Source organism: Arachis hypogaea, chromosome 10 (assembly GCF_003086295.3).
Source record: "Arachis hypogaea cultivar Tifrunner chromosome 10, arahy.Tifrunner.gnm2.J5K5, whole genome shotgun sequence".
NCBI lineage: Eukaryota > Viridiplantae > Streptophyta > Magnoliopsida > Fabales > Fabaceae > Arachis > Arachis hypogaea.
In genome coordinates, this window is record NC_092045.1 from 112,148,371 (window position 1) to 112,173,494 (window position 25,124).

At 35.3% G+C, this 25,124-nt stretch overlaps 1 protein-coding gene across 1 annotated transcript; it reads left to right on the forward strand.

Annotated features, from left to right (window-relative positions):
• Positions 1 to 22,874: 22,874 nt before the first annotated feature.
• LOC112716640 (uncharacterized) lies at positions 22,875 to 24,522 on the forward strand. The gene has a single exon (XM_025768591.3). The coding sequence runs from the start codon at positions 23,145 to 23,147 to the stop codon at positions 24,255 to 24,257; it is 1,113 nt and encodes a 370-aa protein (XP_025624376.1). The 5' UTR covers positions 22,875 to 23,144; the 3' UTR covers positions 24,258 to 24,522.
• The last annotated feature ends 602 nt before the right edge of the window (positions 24,523 to 25,124 follow it).

Genomic DNA, 25,124 nt, shown 5'->3' on the forward strand with positions numbered 1-25,124 from the left:
TAATTAGTCTAGTTATATATTAAATATTAATTTCATATATAATTATAAAAATATTTTTTTAAAATAAGTTGAGAAGAGAAAAATATGTATACTAATATCATAATGTTATCTATTATAGAATAATATAATAATAATAATGATAATGACGAGCTAAACAACACGTGGTAATTGGTATTAGTGTTGCAAAGATAATGTAAGAAAGAGAGAATGGAGTTTGTAGTTGATGCGGTAAATTATAGGGTGGTTGTTTTAAATTTTATTCTATGAAGCACATATATTTCTTTTATGGAGGATGTTACAGTATAGATTCATAAAAATATCTATACTTATAAAAATAATGTGATTTAATTTTTAAGTGATAAGTAGTGATTTATATGCTGTTTTTACTAAGTCTAGATCCAAAAATAGTCATACTTTTGATTGATCGAAATAATTTGTCTTCTTAAAATATAATTAACAATTAGAGTTGTGTTTTTTTTATACTGAATCAAACAAAAATTAGATTAATCATAAATTTTAGCTAAAAATCTATAACAACTAAATGTTAGCTTTCTTCATTTTTTGGTTATCTTTTTTTTTTAACATTTTATTTTATTTTTTTACATTTAAATATAACAAAATGAAAATTTGTTTTTGTAACACCCTAAGTTAAATTCTATTCTTGAAGGCTTTTAAATAGGATGACATACTTGATAGGAAATCAATGAACTCAATCGTTATGCAAGAAGGGAAAGAAAAGTACGCGCGAAATTTTGAGTAGAAAATCAAAAAGCACTGAAACTCGAAATTGAATACACTCAAAGAGGTTCAAACAAACATAACAAAATTCCTATGAGGACGGTTCTAAAGAAGATAATGTTTAAAGATAACTATGACGAAAAAAGAAACTAATGCATCCTAACTGATTTCATCGAAGAAACTCCCATTCTTGTGTCATGGCCTTTCCTTGGCCCAAACCCTTCAGTTTTTCACAAATCGAGGTAATAGAAATCTTCCTCCAACACTCTTTTCGCGCAGTGAAGATCCGATTTCGTTGTGTGGGATGAACTAAGACTCGACGGGGTGCCAAAGTGGGGAAATAGGGTACGTATTCCACCCTTGGACTTTCGCAAGGATTCAACTCCTCCTCTGGATCTTCCTCCATGGTGTCTTCCTCCTGGCCAGGGTTGTTGGATTCCTCTTCCTCCGTCTCGAAATCTGATTCGAGATGCATCACCTCAGATGACCTTTTCTTGAATGCTGAAGCATTCTTATCTAAGAAGGTTACGACGGGCAGAGACGGATTCAGAAATAATATTATGGGAGGGCAATAATACATATAATATTAAAAATTATGTAAAAAAATTATATAATATAAAATATATTACAAAAATATACAGATAGAGAATATATTTTAAAGTAAAAAAATATATGTATACTTTTTACTAACGAAGTGGTCGATTCTTCGTATCTAAAATTTACCGATAATAGAATTTGTGTCAAATTTTTCAGTAACTTTCTTTACAATATAATTAAAAGACAATTAGCAAGAAATTTATCTTTTATTTTGTTTCTAAGTTATTTTTCATAATATTCATAATTGAAAAGGATCTCTTAATTGTAGCAGTTGAAACAGAGAGAATTAATACCAAATAAATAAAAAAATGCCCAGAAGAAAAAAAATCACTTTATGAGATTTGAAATTTTTTATTTAATTAAAAAATATTAATAATAATATCTTTTTCAAATTTTTTTAATATTGTTACTTACTTTTTAGATATTAAAAATCATTAATATTTAAATTAGACTGAACTTTTATTTATATTAGATTAAATACTAAATAATTTTTAAAAAAAATTAAATTATACACAATAACTTATTACTATTAAAAAAAGTTGGGGGGTCGAGGCCGCCACTCGTCCCCCTTTATGTCCGTCCCTGACGACAGGCAGTTGGAGTTCTCTTTTCACGAACTCTCGACTTAAGTAGATAGTTTGGAGCATGGTAGTAGTAGACGTAACTACCCATGCGTGCTTCAAGGGGTCATACTCAAAAGTTACCTTCGGGGGCACTGCGTCGTCTCTATCCGCTGTGCCATGTTCCTCTGGAGACAGTATGGGAAAAGAAAAGGGATGAGAACTTAAAGTCTCCGTAGGAGTGCTATGCAACATCTCCATATCTATCTCTAGCCCACGTGCGGAATTTTAAAGAAAAAGGTTGTACGATATGGCATGTAATATGAATCTTTCTTGTAAAACATATAGATAAAAAGGAAAGCACATAGGAAAAATAGAAGGATAGTAACAGATGAAACATCGACATGTTCATAAATAAATCTTAAAAAAAGAACATCATTATGATCGAACTTTGCCTTATACTTTCTCTTTCCTTAACTTGTAGCTTTTATGAAAGGTATTGAGTTCAAACCGGTATAAAATGAGAGTCCCCTTCTCTTACCGAATGTTCTTATCTCGAATGTCTTGGCGATCACCTTCCCTTACCGAAGGATCATCTCGATCGATCACCCTCCCTTACCGAGGGATCATCTCGATATCTTGTCTTTGAGGGTCACCTTCCCTTACCGAAGTATCATTCCCTCAGTTTAATTTACAATTAAGGTTGTTTAGGCATACACGAGAAGAGATTCATGCAAGAATAGATCATGCAAGAGGAGGGACATATACCATAATAAAATGAGCATGTTGAATAAGATGTTATAAGAAAGTAGGTACTCTCGACCTTAGAGGGATATTAATAATATAATGTATAAAATATCATATAAATGTTCATTATATAAAAATAGAATATTTTAAATAGTTGAATAAAATAGTTATAAGAGGGCATGTACTCTTAACTCAAAGAAATATTATTAATCCAATGGTATAAAAGTTAACATAATTTCACGTAATAAAATAGGGGATATTAATTAGTTGAATAAAACAATTATAAGAAAATATGTACTCTTAACCCTAAGAAGATATTAATAATATAATGTATAAAATATAATTTAAGTGCACATAGTAAGAATGGAGTATATTAAATATTTGAATAAAATATTATAAGAAAGCATGTACCTTTTACCTTAAATTAGAGGAGTAATAATAACATAATGATATAAGAGGTCATTTAGTTGTACATAATAGAATAGGGTACATTGAACAAGACATAAAAAAAGACATGTACTCTCAACATTAAAGGAATAATAATATGATGGTATAAAAGGTCATGTAAATGCACATAGAAATATATGGGATATGAATCAAGAGGGCATGAATGATAGGGGTGGCGAAACGGGCCGAACCCTCCGGGTCAAACCGCCAAAAACGGCGGGTCGGGACGAGATTTTGAACCCACCAAATTTTAAAAACCCGCCAAAACCGCGGGCCAAGGCAGGACGGGGCGGGCTGACCCGGCGGGCTGACATATTATTTTTTAAGGGTAATTTCGTAAATTTACAAGTGATATATAAATAGGAAAATTAGGTTTTCCTTCCCCTGCTTCCCAGTTCCCACTTCTCACAAACAGCCGGCCTTAACCCTTCGTCTCTTACTCCCTTTCCTGACCTTGACTCCCTGAGACGGTGAGACCCTCAGACCGACGGACCCTGACCCCTGGCTTCATCCTTCGATAGCTCAGCTCCCTCGTTTGTCCTCACTCCTCGGCCTTGCTGTGTTCAGGTGTTCCCTGAGCTCCTTGCGCAGGCAGCATCACACCGTTGCGGATCGTGGTGGCGTGCTCCAGTTTCATTTCTCTCTGAGTTGCCTCTCGTCGTCGGTCAGTCACGTTGTCGGTTGCTGTTTCATCTCGCCTGTCCTCACCAAACTGAAGTCCCGGCGACGCTGTCTCGTGTTGCCTCTACGCTGTCTCGGCAGTTCTGTGTTCCGGCGGATCCCGGCAGCGCTACTCTCTCCTCCCCTGCCTCTCGACGGCTGTGAGCTAGTAAGTAAAGATTTTTATTTTTTTTTATTTTTTTTAGTAAGGAACTGTGAATCTGTGATTGTAGTTGTGGACAACTTCTTTAATGCTGTTGAAAATTACTGTGAATTTGTTTATGAAATTTGTTTTACTGGTGTTTATTTATGAAATTTGTTTATGAAATTTGTTTATGAATTTTGATAGTAGACAAGTAACCCTCTCAGATATCAGCATTGTAGTACTTGTTATGCAGGACATACACTGCTTCCATCCATATATGGAAGCATTATTTGTATTTAAATGGCCGTATATATATATATATATATATATATATATATATATATATATATATATATATATATATATATATATATATATATATATATATATATATATATATATATATATATATATATATATATATATATATATAACATAATTCTGCTACCATTTCATTGTTTTGCCTCCCTTGAAATTCACCTATGAATTGAAAATGTAAGCATAGTAATTTGAAGGCCTATGTTCATTAATTTATGCAAAGCTTATGATCTACTGAAATAGTCCAGAAATAAAAAAAAATAATTACATTAATTACACCAGAAATTATATCTCTGGCATGCTGTTATTACATATTTTCACCATCTTTATCTTTATCTTTTTTTCATTTTGTGGTGGTATGTACTGGGTGTGAGGTACTAATGAATATTCCAAAAGTTTGTAGTGTACTAATGTGAATAATACATGCTATTCATCTTATTTCTTGCCTATCTTTGTGTGGCTTCTATTAGAGTATTACTGTATTAGTATCATTTTAACTATGTAACTTTAGTTTGAACTCTTACTTCATTGCTTTCTGTGATGCTTGACGTATGTGTTTTGACTTCTGATGCAACATTATTGATTTATTGCTGAGTTAAATATTGTTATGTATTTGTGTTATTTAGATTGAGTTGTTGATTCTGTAATGGATGATTCTGTCTCTATGGAAGTTGATGGTGAAAATGTAACACAAAATCTTGAAAATATGGAAAGATCTGAAATGGAAGAAGATATTAAAAAGAAAAAGACAAAGGCTGTAACATCTGATGTATGGAGATATTTCACAAAGCATAGACCTGGTGATGATGGAATAGATTGTGCTCAATGTGATGGATGCAAACAGAAGTTTAAGGCTGGTGGTAAACAATATGGGACATCGTCAATTAAGCGTCATTTGGACAGGTGCGTGAAAATAGATTTTGAGGATATTGGTCAAACTTTGATAGAAATGCAAAATAAAATGGGGCTCTCAAGATAGATAATCATGTATTGCGTGAGATATTTGCTGCCTTTGTGATTGATTGTGATGTTCCCTTTTCTATTGTTGATAATAAGAAATTTAGAAATTGGGTAAAATATATCAGTCCAACTCTAGGCCTAATTACTAGAAATACTCTTAAGGAGGATGTGTTGAAAATTTACTCAAGGAAAAAAGAAAAGCTTAAAAGTACTTTATTAGTCATTCCTAATAGAATTTGTTTGACTTCTGATTTGTGGACATCCATCATTACAGAGGATTATTTATGCCTAACTGCTCACTTTGTTGATTTGAATTGGAAATTGCAAAGTAAAATTTTGAGTTTTTGTCATATGCTTCCTCCTCACACGGGATTTGAATTGTCTTCCAAGATTTTTGAGCTTTTAAATAAATGGAGAATTGAAAAGAAGATTATGACTCATACACTAGATAACGCATTTGCTAATGATACATGTCAAGATCATTTGAAAAGTACATTAAATATGCATGATTGGTTGTTGTGTGATGGAAAGTTCTTTTATATTCGTTGTTCTGCTCATATCTTGAATCTTATTGGGCAAGATGGATTAAAAATTGCTTATGATGCATTGGATAAGATTAGGAAAAGTGTGAAATATGTAAGGGGATCGAAAAGTAGAATGATAAGGTTTAAAGAATGTGTTTCAGCGATTCAGGGTTTGAATTTTACAAGTGGGTTGCATCTAGATGTTACTACTCGATGGAGTTCTACGTACATTATGCTCGAAAGTGCTATCAAGTATCGGAAGGCGTTTGAGTATTTGAAGGCAACCGATCATGCTTATAAGTATTGTCCTTCAGTTGATGAATGGGGGGAGCTAAAAAGATATGTGAATTTTTATACCCCTTTTATGAAACCATTAATTTGATTTCTGGCACATCTTACCCTACTTCGAATTTGCATTTTCTACAAGTCTATCATATTCAATGTGTTTTGATGGGAAGTTTGAGAAGTGAAGATGAGCTTCTAAGGAGCATGGAAGAAAAGATGATGAACAAATTTAAGAAGTATTAGAAAAAGTATAGTGTCATTCTTGCATTTGGTGCTATTCTTGATCCTAGACTTAAGATTTCTACTTTAGAGCTTATGTATGAAGAGATTGATGCTGAGACTGCAAAAGAGAAGGTGGAATATTTGAAAAAAAAAATTATACAAACTTTTTGAAAAATATGACAAGAATTCTCTTAAAACTGTTCAAGTACAAGGACCTAGTATTCAATCTTCATCCATGGCACATACCCCTGAAAGTGCAAGCAAGAAGCGACTCGCAATTGTTGGTGTAAGTAATGTTTAACATATTTAAATTTTCTTATTAATTGTCATTATTCTATACTAACAAGATGTGATTATTTCTATTTTGATAGAAATTGATGAAACATAACCATCAAGCTGAGTCCACTTGATACATATTTGGAGGAGCCACTTTTGTCAAAGGATTACTTTGAAGATTTAGATGTTTTGGAATGGTAGAAATTATATGAGAGTCGTTATCCGAAGTTATCAATCATGGCACGTGACTTATTGAGTATTTCAATTACTACGGTTGCATCGGAATCTGCCTTTAGTATTGGAGCTCATGTCATTGACAAATATAGAAGTCGAATGTTGCCAAAAAATGTTGAGGCTGTGATTTGTACTCGCAATTGGAATAAAGGCTTTGTTGATGGTAATTACATTGTTAGTTACTAATTTAATATTTATATAACATTTAAGTATTTATATCTTGTTCTAAATTTGGGTATTCTTCTAATTGCAGGTGAAGGCGAAGGTGAAGATGTGAATCCTCAAGGTGCTAGGAGAGGTGGTGTTTCAACTTCTGGATCAGATTCAAATTTTATTGATTTAGAAGTTGATAATTGATTTATGTGTGTTGATTTAAGAATTTTTTTGGGTGTCTTGTTGATTTATGAATTATGTTGTGTTTTATTTTAATTATGGTAGAATTTATGTGTGGATTATGCGTTTGTTTTGTTATTATTGTGCACTTATGTTTGAGACTTTGAGACTTATTATTTGTTATTGTTAATTTCAATCAAAAAAGTTATTATGGTTAATTTAATTTTTTATGGATTAATAATTAATTTAAGATATTATTCTATATATTAAAAAACAAATTTGATGGAATAATTTTATTATAAAGTAAAATAATTGTTAGTACTTACTACTTAGTATGTTAAATTGAATTTTATTGAATTTTATCATAAAAAAAATTTGGCAAAAAAATAAGGCGGGCCGGCCCGCCAACCCGCCAATCTGTCTTTTGGCGGGGCGGGGTAACAAGTTGAGCCCATATTAGTTTGGCGGGATGGGTCGGCCCGCCCCATATTTGGGCGGACCAGCCCGCTTTGCCACCCCTAATGAATGATATAATAGATAATCATGATCAATATGGATGGAAGATAAGTAAAGAATAATTAATGCCATAAAACACATGAAGAATGGTAGCCATGCATAGATGGAAGGAAATAAAATAGAGCATACTACATGCCAACATAAAAGTAAGAAAAGCATAATTTCCTACTCTTTTTCTAATGCTTCTTTATTGCCTATGAACTTGTCTCTTGTGTTTGCATACAGAATATATTTTTGTAGAGAGAGAAGGGAGAAGATTAGTATTTGAGAGAAGTAATTTTCTACCTATAGGTGCACTCCTATTTATATACATTTGGTGATAGGGTGGTTGGGATAATTTTAAATTCAAAAGGAGGGCGGTTGCTAGATTCCTATCCATAATTCAAAATTCTAATCCCATCTCATAACTGATTTTCAAATTTCGAATTTAATTTGTTTTTAGAAGGGGGTGAAGGGAGGTTATTACAGTTTTGATCAGAAAATAAAAATCTATAATTGTCCACTTTTTAGACTAGACAATTTATTTCATTTCTCCTGTTTATCTTATTAAGATTATATCTATTCTAATTTTTAAGTAAAATAAAATTTATGTGATATAAAAAAATCATTTCTGTTAAATAATTTGCTACAATTTTAAATAATTTGGTCTCATTTTTGTTAAATAATAAATCTTTTAATAACTATTCATTGGTACACTAAATACTGCTAATGTGATGAGCTAAAATGATATTGTACTAAAATAATTTTATTAGAAGACAAATAATATACTATTAAATTGGTTTTTATATTTATGAAAATAAATCATTTTTTGCTATACACATATAATATTACAATTTTTTTGCAGAATTAATTTAATTATGATTTAATTATTTTATTAATTTTTATAGTTTCATCAAAATTATAATTAGGTCTATTTTTTTAATTGAATTTTTATATTACTTTTAATTTTATAATTAGATCCTTATCAATGTAAAAGTATTAGAGTTAACAGAATATTTTTTTTTTTAAAAATTGAAAGTATTTAAAATTAAAAATCTAATTTAAATCTTTGACCAAATTTTTTTTAAAAAAAATTATTAATAATGTATCAATCAATAGTTATTAAAAAACTTTATTATTTAACAAAAATGAGAACAAGTTATTTAACTGAAATTGATTGTTTTATATAAAATAAATTTTATTTTACTTGAAAATTAGAATTCTTTTATAAATAACATTTAAAATTCTAAATCATTATAAGACATCGTTTTAATAACATAAACAGGAGACATGAAATAAAAGGAGGAGGTTGTCTGGTTTAGGAAGAGGACGTCGATAATTTTTTATTTTTTGGTTAAAATAAATTTTCATTTTGTTATATTTAAATGTATAAAATAAAATAAAATGTTAAAAAAAAGAGGTAACAACAAAAAAATAGAGAAAGCTAATTGTTCATATCTGAGTCGAGCTATGCGATCCGGGTTGGCTGAAGACACAAGTGACCGACCTCTTCAGGTTGGGTCGTTACCGACCTCTTCACAAAGAGTTCAGACCAGACGCCATAGGAGCCCAAAGCAAGCCCAAACGAAGGAACACAGCTCAATCTAAAGGCGGCAAAAGTTTAGAAGGATAAGGCGGTTCCCTAGAAAGATAAGATAAGATAACTATCTTATCTCAAGGAAAGCCACTCAATAATACTATAAATACACTAGAGCACTCAGATATAACTCATACTCTGATTTTACACAAAAACCTGCCAAAAGCACGTGCTAACTTAAGCATCGGAGTCTCTTGCAGGTACCACCACCCTCCGGTGACAAATGATCAGCAGCATCGGCAAGTCCAACAAGTCGGACACGTTAGCTCCGGCCACAACAGCAAATCTCACCCAAGATTGACCTTCAGTTTCAGGTAACCCTCGGAACATTGGCGTCGTTGCTGGAGAACCTGGAAGTCATTCCATCATCATGGCGGACAACCTTGACAACGATCACAACTCTAACTTAGAAAATAGAACGCCGCTTAAAAATACGGATACCACATCTAAGGATGTACCTCAACCCAAGGGAGACAAACAGCCTCCGAATGCAGAAATTCTAGAGGCTCTACAAGCTCAGCAGGATCACCTCAAGCAGCTCGAAAAAGAGGCCGAACATCAACGAAAAGCTGAAAGAGACCTCCGGAGAGAAACAAGACGGCGTCGAGAGTTAGAGGACAAGCTCCTAAAGCTCGAGGCCGGCCTTAAAACCTAAACCACTCGATCCAATCATGAAGACAGCTCCCACAAAGATCAAGACCCATTCACCAAAGAAATCATGAAGGCTAAAGTCTCAAAGAAATTTAAAGCTCCCGACATGACCCCCTACGACGGTACGTCCGACCCAAGTCATCACCTTAGCAATTTCAGAAGCAGAATGTATCTCACAGACGCCTTAGGCGCCATTCGATGCAAAGCTAAGCACGCCCCTAGCCTATTAGGGATTAAGCAAGGAGATCGGGAAAGCCTCCGCAACTACATGGAAAGATTCAACAAGGCATGTTTGGACATACAAAGTCTACCAACAGAAGCAGCTATCATGGGACTCATCAATGGTCTGCGAAAAGGACCTTTCAGCCACTCAATATCCAAAAAGCACCCAACATCCCTAAACGAGGTACAAGAACGGGCAGAAAAGTATATTAACATGGAGGAGAACTCTCGACTAGGAGAAAACTCAAAATCCGAATTCTCTTACCTTCCTCGTGACAAGGATAAAGAGTCCAAGAAAAAAAAAGACCAGCCTGCTGAGGAAACTAGAAAGTACCACAGCTACACTCCACTAAGAGTGTCCCTTGTGGATGTATACAAGGAGATATGCAACACTGAGAAGATCCCACCACCTCGCCCAATCAAACACAAAAGAGGAGGGGAAAATCAGACAGAATACTGCGAATACTACTGGATCTACGGACACTCTACCAACGAGTGCTTCGACCTAAAGAATATCATAGAGAAATTGGCAAGAGAAGGGCGACTAGATCGGTACATAGCCAATAAAGCAGATGAACCAAGAAAAAGAAGAAAGGACGAAGAGATCGGACGGACTGAACGTCCAACTCACACGCCTGAAAGGCATGTTCACATGATTAACGGAGGATTTGTCGGAGGAGGGATCTCTAAATCATCTCGCAAAAGACACCTTAAAGAGGTATATCATGTCAGAGAAGAAGACAGACCACTCAACCCCCCCACTATTACCTTTACCCAAGAAGACGCAACAGGCATCATCTTAGGGCATGATGATCTCATGGTCATTACTATTATTCTAGCCAACGCTAATCTCTACCGAACATTGGTAGACCAAGGGAGCTCCGCAGACATCTTGTTCAAAACCGCCTTCGACAAGCTCGACCTACAAGAGAAAGAGCTGCGAGTGTATCGGAATAGCTTGTTCGGTCTTGGGGACACCCCAATTCAACTACTAGGATACATCTCACTGCATACAACTTTTGGAAAAGGAACCCGGTCAAGGACACTAAGTTGTAGTCGACGTGAGCTCAGCATATAATGCTCTTATAGGTCGGATAACACTAAACCAGCTCGCCGCAGTAGTCTCCACTCCGCATCTATGCTTGAATTTTTCGACTCTAGAAGGGATCACCACAGTAAAAGGAGACCAAAAGCTTGCGCGACACTGTTACAACGAAAGTTTGAACCTTAAAGGCAACCCCAATGGAAAGGAAATCAACACCATTGAACTAGAGAGAGTTCGAGCTCACGAAGAACTTTGTCCACAACCTGAAGGTGAGTGTAAGACCCCTAAATTTTTAAAAGTTATTAATTAATTATTTATGATGCATTATATTTATTTAAGACTATATTTTGGAGATTTTTATATAAGTTGAGTAAACTCCTATTTTTAATTTAGAGTTCTTATAATTGAAAAATAGTAAATATTTTATATGCCTTAATTTTAAATATTTATATTTTTAACCTTATTTTATAAATGAAAAAGAATTAATTTATTTATCCCCAATTTTTATTTAATTAGCATTTAATTGAAACTAATTTACAAAATTGTAATTAAAAGGTATTCTAAAGATGGATATTTTATATTTAATTTGATTTTTAATTATTATCCCATCTTTTTATTTATTTTATAAAATTACACTACTACACCTAACATTTTAATAAAAATATCTAACCTAACCCTAATTTTATCTTAACCTAATTTTATACCCTTACCCACACTAACACACACTCCACACCCCACCCTCACCCATCGTAACCACACACACTTAACACAACACACACACCCTGAAAGAAGAAAGAAAAAGAATGAAGGAAAGAGAGAAGAAAATAAAGGGAGAAGGGAGAAGACGGAGACCTGAGAGGGAGAGAACGCCGGGGATAGGTGAGCTGCAACGGGGGAGAAGGGAAGAGAGAAAAGAGGGGAACCGAGAGAGAGGGAAGGCGCTGGGGAAGAAGAAGCTCGCCGCCGCCATGGGTACTGCTGCTCGCGCTGCCGTTCATCCTTGCTGCCGCCAACTGCGCCATCGCGGAAGAGAGACTGACTCCGTCACCATCACCGCGTCGTGCTACACGCCGTCACCGCCACTGTTTCGTCACGAGTGAAGAACACGCAAGGGAGGAAACAGAACTGCGAGGGAGCTCAGCCACGGAGAAAGGAGACGCGTGTCAGATCTGTTGCTGCCGGACCGCCCCGCTGACCTGTTGCCAAACCACGCCGCCATTCGAGAAGCTGTCTCTGCCGCCGCTGCCGAAGGTCGCCATCGGAACCGCCACTCCACTTCTGTCCTTCTTCTTACAGTGAGTTACCCACGCCTTGAAACTCTTTCTGTAATTATTCTAGCTATCTGTGGTTAAGGACTCTGATGTATAGATGTTGTAAGGTTAATTTTATGGGTTTGCATGTCAAAAATCAAGGTTGTTGCTGAGCCACTGAAGCTCCTGGCCGCTGTCGGAGCTGCTGCCAGTTAAGTTTGGGGTGGCTGGCACGTCGTTCTTATATTCCAAAGTAATAACCGGGGTTGCATGTTGGGACTTAAAGATGTTTTTGCTGTGGTGAAAGTGTGCGGGCTATGAATTAAAGCTGCCGTTGACTTCAGGTCCAGAGGAAAGGAATTTCTTGAGTCATTTGGATTGTGGTTTGAACGTGTCGAGGTATGGCATTTTCTTAAATTCATTTTATTTTAAGAGTTGTTATAAGTCGATAATAATATGAAAAATATAATTTTATAATTACATGAGTTTTATGAGTTGAATCGAATTATTTGGATGGCTGTGATTATTATTTGACTGGTTTGCTGAATAATTGAGGAAGCTAGTTATTTTGATTTGCTATTTTGGCTAGTTAAGTTGGTCGTTATTGAATTGATTTTCGTTGAATTACTGGAAGATGTTTAATGTTGGAATTTGGTTTGATTTTGGAAAGGATTTGATATTGAGAACTAGTTGAGAATGGGTTGAAAAATGTGGTTTTGATGGGACCTGCAAGGGTGGCATAGTCCGAATTTTAGAGGAGATACTGCCCAAATTTTTATAAAAAAAATTGGAGACTTTGTTTAAAAATGGTTATTTAAAATGATTTAGATTTTCAAGGATTTTGTAATTTGACTTTTGAGAATTATGAAGAAAAAGTTTACATTTGGTGTTTGATTTATTTAGAAAAGAATGAATTATATTTTGAATCTGTATTATTGAAGAAAGTAACAAGTGGTATGATGAGAATGAGTATGAGAGTGAAGATTGATTTTTGAGTATGATTTTTGAATAATTGAATGATAATGAAGATGAATGTGAAAATGAGATATGAATTAGTATCGGAAGTGAAAGTAATAGTTATGAGAAATGATTGAATATATTGAGCTTGAGGGTGTTATCTCCCTCATGTCAGCTTGGGGTGGGTGTTATCTCCCTCATGTCAGCTTGGGGTGTTGTCTCTTCTCCCCATGTCAGCTTGTGATTCGTCCCATGGATATTATTGAGCTTGGGGCGTTCCTTTTCCCATGGTATATTTTTGAGCTTGAGAACATGTCGGGATGGCTACGTAACCGACAGTTGATATCAACAGCCATAGGATAGGCATTCATCATATGCATTTGTATGCTTTGCTTGTGTTTGAATTTGTTTGGGTTTGCCTAATTGCTAATCTGTTATTAACTGCTATTTGAGCTATTTGCTATAACTGCTATCTATACCTGTGTTTTCCTTGTATGTTTTGCCTGTGTTTGTTTCTGTTGTGGTACCTTCGAGTTTGGATATTGATGATGAGATGATGATTTTGTTGTGGAATTGTTTGAGTCACTGAGTTGAAGGCTGTGGTTGATCATTATTAGAAAACTTTTAATTTTCTTTTATAGTAAAGACTGAGTTTGAAATTTCTGAATGCTTAATTACTGAGTTTGGAAAACAATTTACCTACTATATATCTTCTTATAATAAACTCTAAAAATCTGTGGTGAGACCATGTGGTTAAGTTCTCATCCCCCTACAGACTTTTCTTTTTAGGATATGGACGAAAAAGCTTATGAAGAGTAGTTGAGTTGGCTTATGTGATAGAAGATGTTTCAGTTTAGTTATTATTATTCTTCCCTCGCCATTAATATTATAACTTTTGCAAGAGGGATAGGAGTTTTGATATATGAAGTTTATATATTGTTATGATGTATAAATATATATTATTTGTAAGTATTATAAATTGTATTGAAAAGTATGGATGTATGTTTTAAAAATTCGGTTTAAGATTTAAATAGGCTTATATTTTAGTATTAAATATTTTAAGAGTCGTAATACCCGAGCTATCAGAGTGGCGCAGCCGAAAGCGTGACATTTTGATAGTTAGGGTGTTACAGTGAGACCGAAGAAGTCCAGATCGGGGATGCTCAGGATAAAACAACAAATGTAGGGGCAATCTTGAAAGGAGAGTTAAAAGAGCCACAGATACAACTCCTAAAGGATAATGCCGACCTCTTTGCATGGAAGGCAGCGAACATGCCCGGCATAGATCCCAAGCTAATGTGCCATAAGCTGGCAGTTTACCCCGGATCTCGGCCCATGCAACAGACACGCAGGAAGCTCGGGCCAGAAAGATTCCAAGCTGTGGAAGAGCAAGTTCAAGCCACTACTGGAGCCAGGGTTCATAAGAGAGATCAAATACCCATTATGGCTAGCCAATATTTTCTTGGTGAAGAAGTCAAATGGCAAGTGGAGAATGTGTACTGACTACACCGACCTCAATAAGGCCTGCCCAAAAGATCCCTACCCGCTCCCAAACATAGATACTCTAGTGGATGCTTCTTCTAGATACAAGTACCTCTCATTAATGGATGCCTATTCAGGATACAACCAAATTCCAATATATCCACCTAATCAAGAGAAGACCTCGTTCCTAACCCCAAAGGCAAACTATTGTTATATAGTTATACCCTTTGGACTCAAGAACGCAGGAGCTACCTACCAAAGGCTGATGAATAAAGTATTTGCTGACCATATCGGGAAACTCGTGGAGGTTTACGTAGACGACATGCTGGTAAAAACACAAAGTACGGAATCACTATTGTCCGACTCACCAAAGTGTTCGGCACCATAAGAAAGCACGGTGTGCGACTCAATCCTGCGAAGTGTACCTTCGCGGTAGAAGCTGACAAATTCTTAGGCTTCATGCTCATACAAAGAGGAATCAAGGCAAACCTACAACAGCTCAATGGAAGATTGGCAGCCCTGTCCAGATTTCTAGCCAGATCAGCCATAAGATCTCTTCCCTTTTACGCAACACTAAGGAAGGGGAAGAGGTTTGAATGGACAACAGAGTGCGAACAAGCCTTCCAAGATTTCAAAAAATTCTTAGGGCAGCCGCCCATTCTTACCCGACCACGGGAAGGAGAAACACTCATATTATACCTCGCAGTAGGAAGTCAGGCAATAGCCTCAGCACTAGTCAAAGAAGACGAAAGTGGGTAACAACCCTTCTACTTCATCAGCAAGGCTCTACAATGGGCCGAACTAAACTATCAAAAGATAGAAAAGTTTGCCTACGCCCTCATACTCACTTCTTGACGATTCCGCCCATATTTCCAAACTCACACCATCAAGGTTCGGACCAACCAGCCCATAAAAGGCATCCTGCAGAAAACAGACTTAGCTGGAAGAATCCCACAGTGGGCAGTCGAGTTGTCCGAATTCGACCTTAAATATAAAGCTCGGATGGCTATCAAATCATAGTATCTGGTCGACTTCATTGCCGAGTATACCGACACCCGGGAATTCCCACAAAGTGGAATCTCTACGTAGACGGTTCTTCAAACAAAACCGGGAGTGGCGCAGGTGTAATTATAAAAAGTGATCAAGGAACCCAAATCGAGCTCTTGCTAAAGTTCGAATTCCCTGCTTCAAATAATCAAGCTGAATATGAGACACTACTATCTGGGTTGAAGCTGGCTAGGGAGGTATGAGTTTAAAAGCTTGTCATCTTCAGCGATTCGCAAGTAGTTACCTCACAAATAAAAGGGAGCTACCAAGCTATATAAGGATCCCACCATGAAAAAATATATGGACAAGACCAAAAAACAGTTCGGGCAGATCGGGGAATATGAGGTCCAACATATACCTCGAAAACAGAATGCCTGAGTTGATGCACTTTTAAAACTAGCCAGCACCAAACCAGGGGGCAACAACAGAAGCCTCATCCAAGAAATACTCCAACAAAATTATGTGCTTTCTTTCAATACTGTTGCTGCATATAAAAATCAGAGTCGTAATGATCTTAATAAAGACATCATGATGAATAAAAAAGATTCTAATCTTTCTCTTAATTTTCCTCAATTTTTCGGCTTTACTTCTGATTCCTTGTTTGCTAAGCATGCTTCCTCTTCTACTGTTTTCAATCCTATTATTTCTAATGCTGCATTATGTACTTATTTGCCTAAATATGCATCCTTGACTAGGAATTGTGCACTTGAAACTCACAATCCTGGTAATGATAGTCTCATTCACACAAAAGAGACCTCTAAATGTCTGCAAACTACTAACAATCCTATTGCATTTATCACTCAAATTAGGCATATTTTACCTACTGAACTTTGGCATAAGAGACTTGGACATAGAAATCTAGGCACTGTTCAAAAAGTCATGTCCCAATGCAATCTTCCTTTCTCCAAGTCTGACTTACCATACCAAGTCTGTGAATTTTGCACTATGGCCAAAATGCATCAGTTATCCTTTGAAGATTCTGATTCTATTTACACTAGTCCTTTGGAGCTAGTTTACATTGATATTTGGGGGTCAGCTCCCTTTATCTCAAAGTCTGGTTTTAGATATTATATATGCTTTGTCGATGCATGTACAAAATTCTCATCTATTTCTCTTCTTGTTAACAAATCACAGGCCCGTTTTGCTCTTCAAAATTACAAAACACTCATGAAAAATCAAACTAACATGAAACTAAAAAGCATTCAAAGTGATCATGGCATGGAGTTTTTGTCAAAGTCCTTTACATCATTCCTTCAAGAGCATGGTGTGTCTATCATGCCCCTACACTCACCAATAACAAGGGAGTGTCGAGAAGAAGCATAGACATATAACTAAGACTGGTTTATCTCTTTTGGCTACTGCATCCATGCCCCTAGAGTATTGGGATGCTGCCTTCACTACTGCATGTTTTCTTATCAATAGGTTACCTATAGCAAAGTTGAATTTTCATAGTCCTTATGAAGCACTCTTTCATAAACTACCAGATTATATGTCCTTAAGAATTTTTTGCTGTGCTTGCTATCCCTTGCTACGACCATACAACAATAGGAAGTTCAATTTTAAATATGAAATGTGTGTGTTTTTAGGCTATGATTCAAATCATAAAGGCTACAAATGTCTCAGTCAGGATGGCAAGACTTTTATTTATCGAAATGTACTCTTTGATGAACTTATTTTTCCCTTTTAGCAATGGAAAACTTCACCCCCTCTAAACTATCTTCACCCTATTCTCCTCATAATGCACCAGCTGGAGTCATTCCTTTGATCAATCACTCTGGCCTATCTGATTCTTCGTCTACCTCTCTTAGCCAAACTCCTTCTTCACCTGCTACATACTCATCTCACACTGCCAGCCCTCCAACCCTTTCCACTCATCCCTTATTTTTCTTTCCCTCAACTACTGCTAAATCTACATCAACACTTGAGGCTTGTTCATGTTCCTCCTTCTTTAGCCCACCTACAACAACCAATACTCTTTCTATCTCTGGGATAGAGATTCAACCCCCTCCTACTACACCTCCACCCTTTTCTACCAACACTCATCCCATGACCACTAGACTAAAATCAGGTGCTATACAGCCTAAAAATCTGGTAGCCATTACCGAAACTTCTGATCTATTCACTAAAGTTCCAAAAAATGCTAAACAGGCTCTCACTTGTCCTCATTGGAAGCAGGCTATGGACAATGAATTTGCAGCCCTGGCCAAATGTGGGACATGGTCCCTGGTTGATCCTCCACTCAATGCAACTATTGTTGGGTGCAAGTGGGTATATACCATAAAAAAGAATGCAGAGAGTAAGATTCTGAGGTATAAAGCAAGATTAGTTGCTAAAGGTTTTCATCAAGTGGAGGGGATTGACTTTGAAGAAATTTTTAGCCCTGTAGTAAGGCCAGTGTCAGTGCGAATCATCATCACTATTGCCCTCACCAATAATTGGTGATTCAGGCAGTTTCACTTTGATAATGTGTTCTTAATTGGAGCATTATCTGAAAATGTATATATACAACAGCCAGCTGGGTACAATGAGAGGTAGCCACTCAAAGTTTCCAAGTTGCACAAGGCCATCTATGGTCTTAAGCAAGCCCCAAGGGCTTGGTATCATACTCTTGCTTCTACTTTACGAACCCTTGAATTTTGGAATACAACTTCTGATGTGACATCATTTATAAGAAACACAAATTCTGATGTCACTTACATGTTGATATATGTGGATGATATAATTGTTACATGGTCCAATTCTGCTGCAATTGATACTTTAATTAAACAGTTAAACTGTATTTTCCCTTTAAAAGATCTTGGTTTGTTTCACTTTTTTTTAGGCCTTGAAACTCATTATTTGCCTGAGCAGAAATTGTTGCTTACTCAAACAAAGTATGCAATGGATCTGTTACATCGTGCAAGAATGCATAATTCCAATCCTATGCCTACACCTATGATGACATCTTCGAAGCTGAGTAAGAATGACTCAGACCTTTATGAAGATCCTAAGCGTTACAGGTCTATCGTAGGAGCTATACAGTACCTCACAATTACAAGACCAGATCTAGCTTTTGCCGTGAACAAAGTTTCGCAGTTTATGCACTCACTAACCGTTCAACATTGGAAAGCAGTCAAGAGGATCCTTCAATACCTTCAAGGTACACTTCAAGAGAGCTTAATTTTTTCCAAATGCACTGATTATCATATTCTCTCCTTTGCAGATTCGGACTGGGCCTCAGACTTGGATGATCGAAGGTCAACTTCTGGCTACTATATCTATCTCAGCACAAATTTAATAGCTTGGAAGAGTGGCAAGCAATCAAAGGTTAGCAGATCTAGCACAGAGGCAGAATATAGGGCAATAGCCTAAGCTCAAACGGAGATCATGAGCATCCAACAGCTGTTGAAAGAGTTGGGAGTCCACCAACAAATACCTCCAACAATTTACTGTGATAATCATACCACCTGTATGCTTGCTGCCAACCCTGTTCTGCACAGTAGGTGCAAGCATTTGGAGATGGATCTCCATTTTATCAGGGACTTGGTTAATTTTAAAAAGCTTTATGTGGTTCATATCTCGGCTCTTGATCAAGTGGTGGACTTATTAACCAAATCACTCTCAATTACCCTCTTCACCAGGTTTAAAAGCAAACTTCGGATAGGGACTCATCCCTCCCTAAGTTTAAGGGGGATGTTGAGAGTAAGCACACAAATTAAAAGCTAGTTGGTTAGAGTTGTTAGATTAGTTGTATCAGTTAGTTAGCCACAAAAGGTGGGAAGTTTGGTTAGAGTAGTTAGATTAGCTATATCAGTTAGTTAGCCACAAAAGGTGGGAAGTTTGTTAATTCTGTTTTCTCCACCTTAGCAGCCTAACTAAACTCCTCTGCTTTAGTGAGTATATATATATATATATATATATATATATATATATATATATACACATCTACTCCATTGTAAGTGTGTGAATTCAATATCAATAAACAGAACTAGTTTTCTTCTTTATAGTGTGTGGTTAACAGTAAATTATTCCCTATTGATCTTAGCTCTTCTAGCTAGAGGTTCTGTTGTTGTAAAACTCTAGTGTGTTCATACATTTCTCTTAACAGTGTTAAAGATTGTTTTTGTGAAATTATTACTAAATTGGCCTGAAATTTTTAAAAATTAGCTATAAAAAATATATTTAATACAATTTAAAAGTTTTTGAAATAAAATTAAAATAAAATAAAATTTAAGAATTTTTTTGATACTTTAAATAAATTTTAAAGATAAAAAATATATTTTATCCTAAATTATAACATGTTGAAAGTTAGATCCATTTTCTTTTAAAAGAAATACAAAATATACACAAAAGAGTATCCCTTTAAAGACACCTAGTCTTACTCCTTTTCAGATTTCTGAGGCCTGCTGCACATACAAGTTTTTTTGGTATACAAATTCATACAAATTGGTCCAAACCCAACAAAAACAACTCTCAATTCAGATTGCATGTAAACGCGTGCTTCCCCAACTCTTGAATAGCGCAAATGGTTCTTCTCCCTCAATCAAAACCGCAACTCTCAAAATTCAAATAAGGGTCAAAATTTCTCAAAAATCTCTCAAAATTGTCGCGAAAAGTAAAGGAAGTTGCGAAGCTGAATTCGAAAAGAATTATGAGAAAATGAAATAAGAAGATGAAGAAGAAGAAGCAGTAGAAAATGAGGAGGAGGAAGAGGAAGAGTTTTGAATTATGCAGAACTTATTAGCACACATACATCGAAAATTCTTAAACAATACACTTAAATATCTTCATGTTACACCCAAATTTACTGCAAATACAGAAAAAATATTTCCTCTAATGCTGCATCTTTTTGTCTTTTTTTCTTATTTCTTTCTTTCTTTTAGTTGAATGAATGTAAATTCATCATCTTCTAAGTAAATTTGTAACATTGTGTGTTTCTTCTTCTCCTTTGTTTGACTTTTTTGTTTTTATTCTTGAGAAGGTAAAACAAGAAAAAAAAAAGATGAATAAGAAAAAAAAGAGATGATGATGATTATGATGAAAAAAAAGAAGAAGAAGAAGAAGAAGAAGCAGAAGATGAGGAAGAGGGAAAAGAAGAGTTTTGAATTATGCAGAACTTATCAGCATACATATACCGAAAAATTCTTAAACAATACACTTAAATATCTTCATGTTACACCCAAATTTGCTGCAAATATAGCAAAATATTTTCTCTAATACTGCATTTTTTTCTTCTTCTTTTATTTCTTATTTCTTTCTTTCTTTTAGTTGAATGAATGTAAGTTAATCATCTTCTAAGTAAATTTGTAGCATTATGTGTTTATTCTTCTTCTTGTTTGATTTTTTGTTTTTATTCTTGTTAAGAGAGTAAAACAAAAAGAAACTTGAGAAGATAAAACAAAAAAAAAAGATGAATAAGAAAAAAAAAAGAAGAAAACGAGCAAGAGGGAGAGAAAGAGTTTTGAATTATGCAAAACTTATCAACACACATACACCAAAAATTCTTGAACAACACACTTAAATATCTTCGTGTTACACTTAAATTTACTGCAAATACAGAAAAATATTTCCTCTAATACTGTATTTTTCTTCTTCTTTTTCTTCTTCTTTTTTTTTGTTTCTTTTTTTCTTTTTTTAGTTGAATGAATGTAAGTTCATCATCTTTCAAGTAATTTTGAAGCATTATGTGTTTCTTCTTCTTCTTTATTTAATTTTTTTGTTTTTATTATTTTTAAGAGAGTCAAACAAAAAGAAACTTGAGAAGGTAAAATAAAAAAAAAGATGAATAAGAAAAAAAAAGAAAATGATGATGATAAAAAAGAAGATGAAGCAACAGCAGAAGACAAGGAGGAGGGAGAAGAAGAGTTTTGAATTATACAAAACTTATCAGCACACATACATAAAAAATTCTTAAATAATACAATTAAATATCTTCGTGTTACACTTAGATTTGCTACAAATACATAAAAATTTTCTCTAATGCAGAATGCTTACATTATATTCAATTCAAACCATCAACGATAAACAACAATTTTCACAAACAAAAATAACATTATTCACCTACAGAATCATAAACTACTAACGAAAATATTCACTCGAATCGAAGCACACCTCAGCCACTTGATTGGATTCAAAACAATAATCAACTTTGTTCTGGTTCGATTGACAATCTGAACTTGAATTATTCATTATCTTCAACAACGAGATAACTGTTCAAAACTTATTTTAGAGCTTGATTTCAAAACCGTAGAGAATGAACGAAGAGAAATGCAGAGAACGTAGAGATAGAAGAAAACGTAGATCGAAAACAGAAACGAAATTCTTTCGAAAAAGACAGTTATATATTCGCAGGTTGATTGATAAGTTAGTTAAATTTAGAGGTGCGTGAGGTGAATTGAGGTAAAATGACTTGTATAGACTTGTATGAAAAAATGACTTATATGTGAAGAATAATTATTATCTTTATTAACGGTGAGGTTAATTAATTAAGTATAACCAATGTTTTGTAAATTTGTAATATATATTTTTTTAAAGTAAAATGACAAATAAATTTTTAAATATTTATATTTATTAGTTTAAAAAAATATCAATAATTTTTTTTGAAAGTAAGAGCTCAACACATAAGTGAAGCAAAGTAAGGCTAAAACAATAACAAAAAAAGCCATAATTTCTATGTCATTTTCGTCATAACCATCAACAACATGAGTTATTTACAATATCACTCCATAGCACGTAAAAAAGATTGCTCCACACAGTCTTTAATTCCTGTTGTCTTGCTGAAATATGGCATCATTTCTTGGTAACCAAATAGTCCACATAACTGAGAAGAATCTAAGTAGCCAATACTTACGCCTCTCTTTTCTCATCGGCACATTAATAAAATTTTATTTTAAAATAATAAAATAATATATTATTTTTAAATTAGTCTATATAATTAAAATAAAAAATTTTAATTTAAACTAATTTATTCACGGTAATCATCTTAAAAGATTTTATTAATATTTTTTAAAAAATTAATCTACCTAAAATGTGAATCTTACTGTTTATTTGTCATTTTTCTATTTTTTTTAAATAATGAAAAGTAGCTAGTTATCCATCCTTACCTCTAATCACCAACTACCATAATTTTGCGAGACTCTGCTAAAAGTCTCTCTCTTCAAAGGGGAATGAAAAATGAATGAATAAAGAATGAAACGTCTTCATCCATTTTCTCTTCGGAAACAAAACTTGTTGGAAACCTTAAAAAATAAAAACCATGATTTTGTTCTTCGTAACTGGTAACTCGTAACACACACAACACAAACCTCATCCAAAGAAGAAGAAGAAGAAGAAGAATAGTCACTGAATCTTAAACTCACACGACACGAAGAGCTATGGATAGGCATGATGAGCAAAACTCCAATCCCTTCGCAACCACCGATTCCGATTCCGATTCCGACTCGGTGAGTTGCTTCGTCACCGATCTCTTCGAAACTCGCTCTGAGCCTTCTCGTCATTGCTCCTGCGGTGACGTCAACATAAACCCCTTCTCCGGCGTCGTTTGCGACCTTCACGGGGAAGCATCGTTAGGGTTAAGGTTTGGAGCTGAAATTGGATCCCAAAATGACAATCACAGTGGTGTTTTCGATTTCTCGATAGGTGATAATAATGGTTTGGGTGGGCTTAGGGTTGTTGGATTCGGATCCGATTCGGATTCGGCTGGAGAGGAAGGTGAGCTTGATCGAGCTATGGAGGAGTTCGGTTCTTCTGGTGTGCGTGGTTTTAGTGATTATGATGATCATAGGGTTGATGGTGGAGGGTTTGATGATTTTGATGTTAGGTTGTGTTGGGATAGTCTCTGTTTGGAGGATCAGAGGACCTTGAATGAGAGTTTTGAATGGGAGGAGGTAGAGGAGAGGGTGAATGATAGGGAAGATTCCAGTTTGGTGATTGATGAGGTTGAGGTTGATGATCAATCAGTGGCGTCCGGGTTTTCGCACAGCGAGGATCCCGGCGAGGAGGCGTTGAGGTACCTGGAGTGGGAAATTCTCTTGGCTGTGAACAATTTGGAGAGGAATTCAATCTTGGAACATGAAGCCAATGTGGATTCTTATTTAGCAGTTGGGGATGGTTATATGTACACTGCTGAGTATGATGTTCTGTTTGGGCAGTTTCTGGAGAATGAGAGTGCCTTGAAGGGTAGTCCCCCTGCGGCGAAGAGTGTCGTGGAGAATCTTCCGGTGGTTGAGTTGACAAAGGAGGAGTTGCAGGGGAAGAATGTGGCTTGTGCTATTTGTAAAGATGAGATATTGTTGGAGGAGAAGGTGACTAGGCTTCCTTGCTCGCACTGTTATCATGGGGATTGCATTATGCCTTGGTTGAGTATTCGTAACACTTGCCCTGTTTGTCGATTTGAGTTGCCTACCGATGATCCTGAATACGAGCAGAGGAAGAGCCGGATGGCTGCTCACGAGATGGTGGAGCTTGCAATGCAGAGGCAAGTTTGAATCGTCGCCTCAGGTTATAGTTGTCTTCTGTAAATAGCAGTTTGTTTTCTCTCATATCCAACTGATGGTGAGAACCAAAAATCTTTTGTAATTGGTTTTCATGTTGCGCGGTGGTTTTTGAATAAGTTTCGTGCCATATTATATGTTCTGAATAGTCAAGAAATGAATGTCTGTCAATATTTATTTTATGCAAAGACATAGTGTATCCCAAGAAGAATTATGTTTTTTAATAAACTTGTATATAAGTTGTCATTATTGGATTTAAGTATCTCTGTACACACAGAAGAAAGTGTTGGCTACCTGTACTTTGGCTTATGCATATACTCAAGAATATTCACTTCTAGCATAAAGGGACAATGTGTTTTAATATGAGTTCTTAGTTTGACTCTGAATTCAGTGTGCTATTAGTTAAACAGGGTTCATGGTATTCCTTTATTTTTGTGTTGTATAAAGAAATAAGGAGTGAAGGTAATATAGGGAGAAACTTTGGGTAGTATTTATATTGAAAAACATGATAGAATCTCAGCTTTCAGATGGTTTGATAATTCATAGGTAGAGGTAGAGGAAACCTGCTTAGATGTTGCCATATTGGTGTATAAAGAATTGAAGAAAGATGTTACCCTAACTCTATCCTTATGCTTGTTGTTTGGAAGGGTAAATTACACCGATTTCCTTAAGTCTAGGCGATATTACACACAATATACTCTCTTCGTAAAAGTAGACATTAACCTCCCGAGATTTTTTATACTCGGCACCGAAGCATTTTATAAATCTTTTTGACATTGATATGATCTATAAATGTGAGACTGAATCACTGACTAGCATAACAGATTAACGGATGCCGTCTATATCACTTAACCTCGTGAA

Coding starts and splice junctions, on each gene's coding strand:
- LOC112716640 (XM_025768591.3), top strand. CDS start 23,145: ATGGATAGGCATGATGAGCAAAACTCCAATCCCTTCGCAACCACCGAT.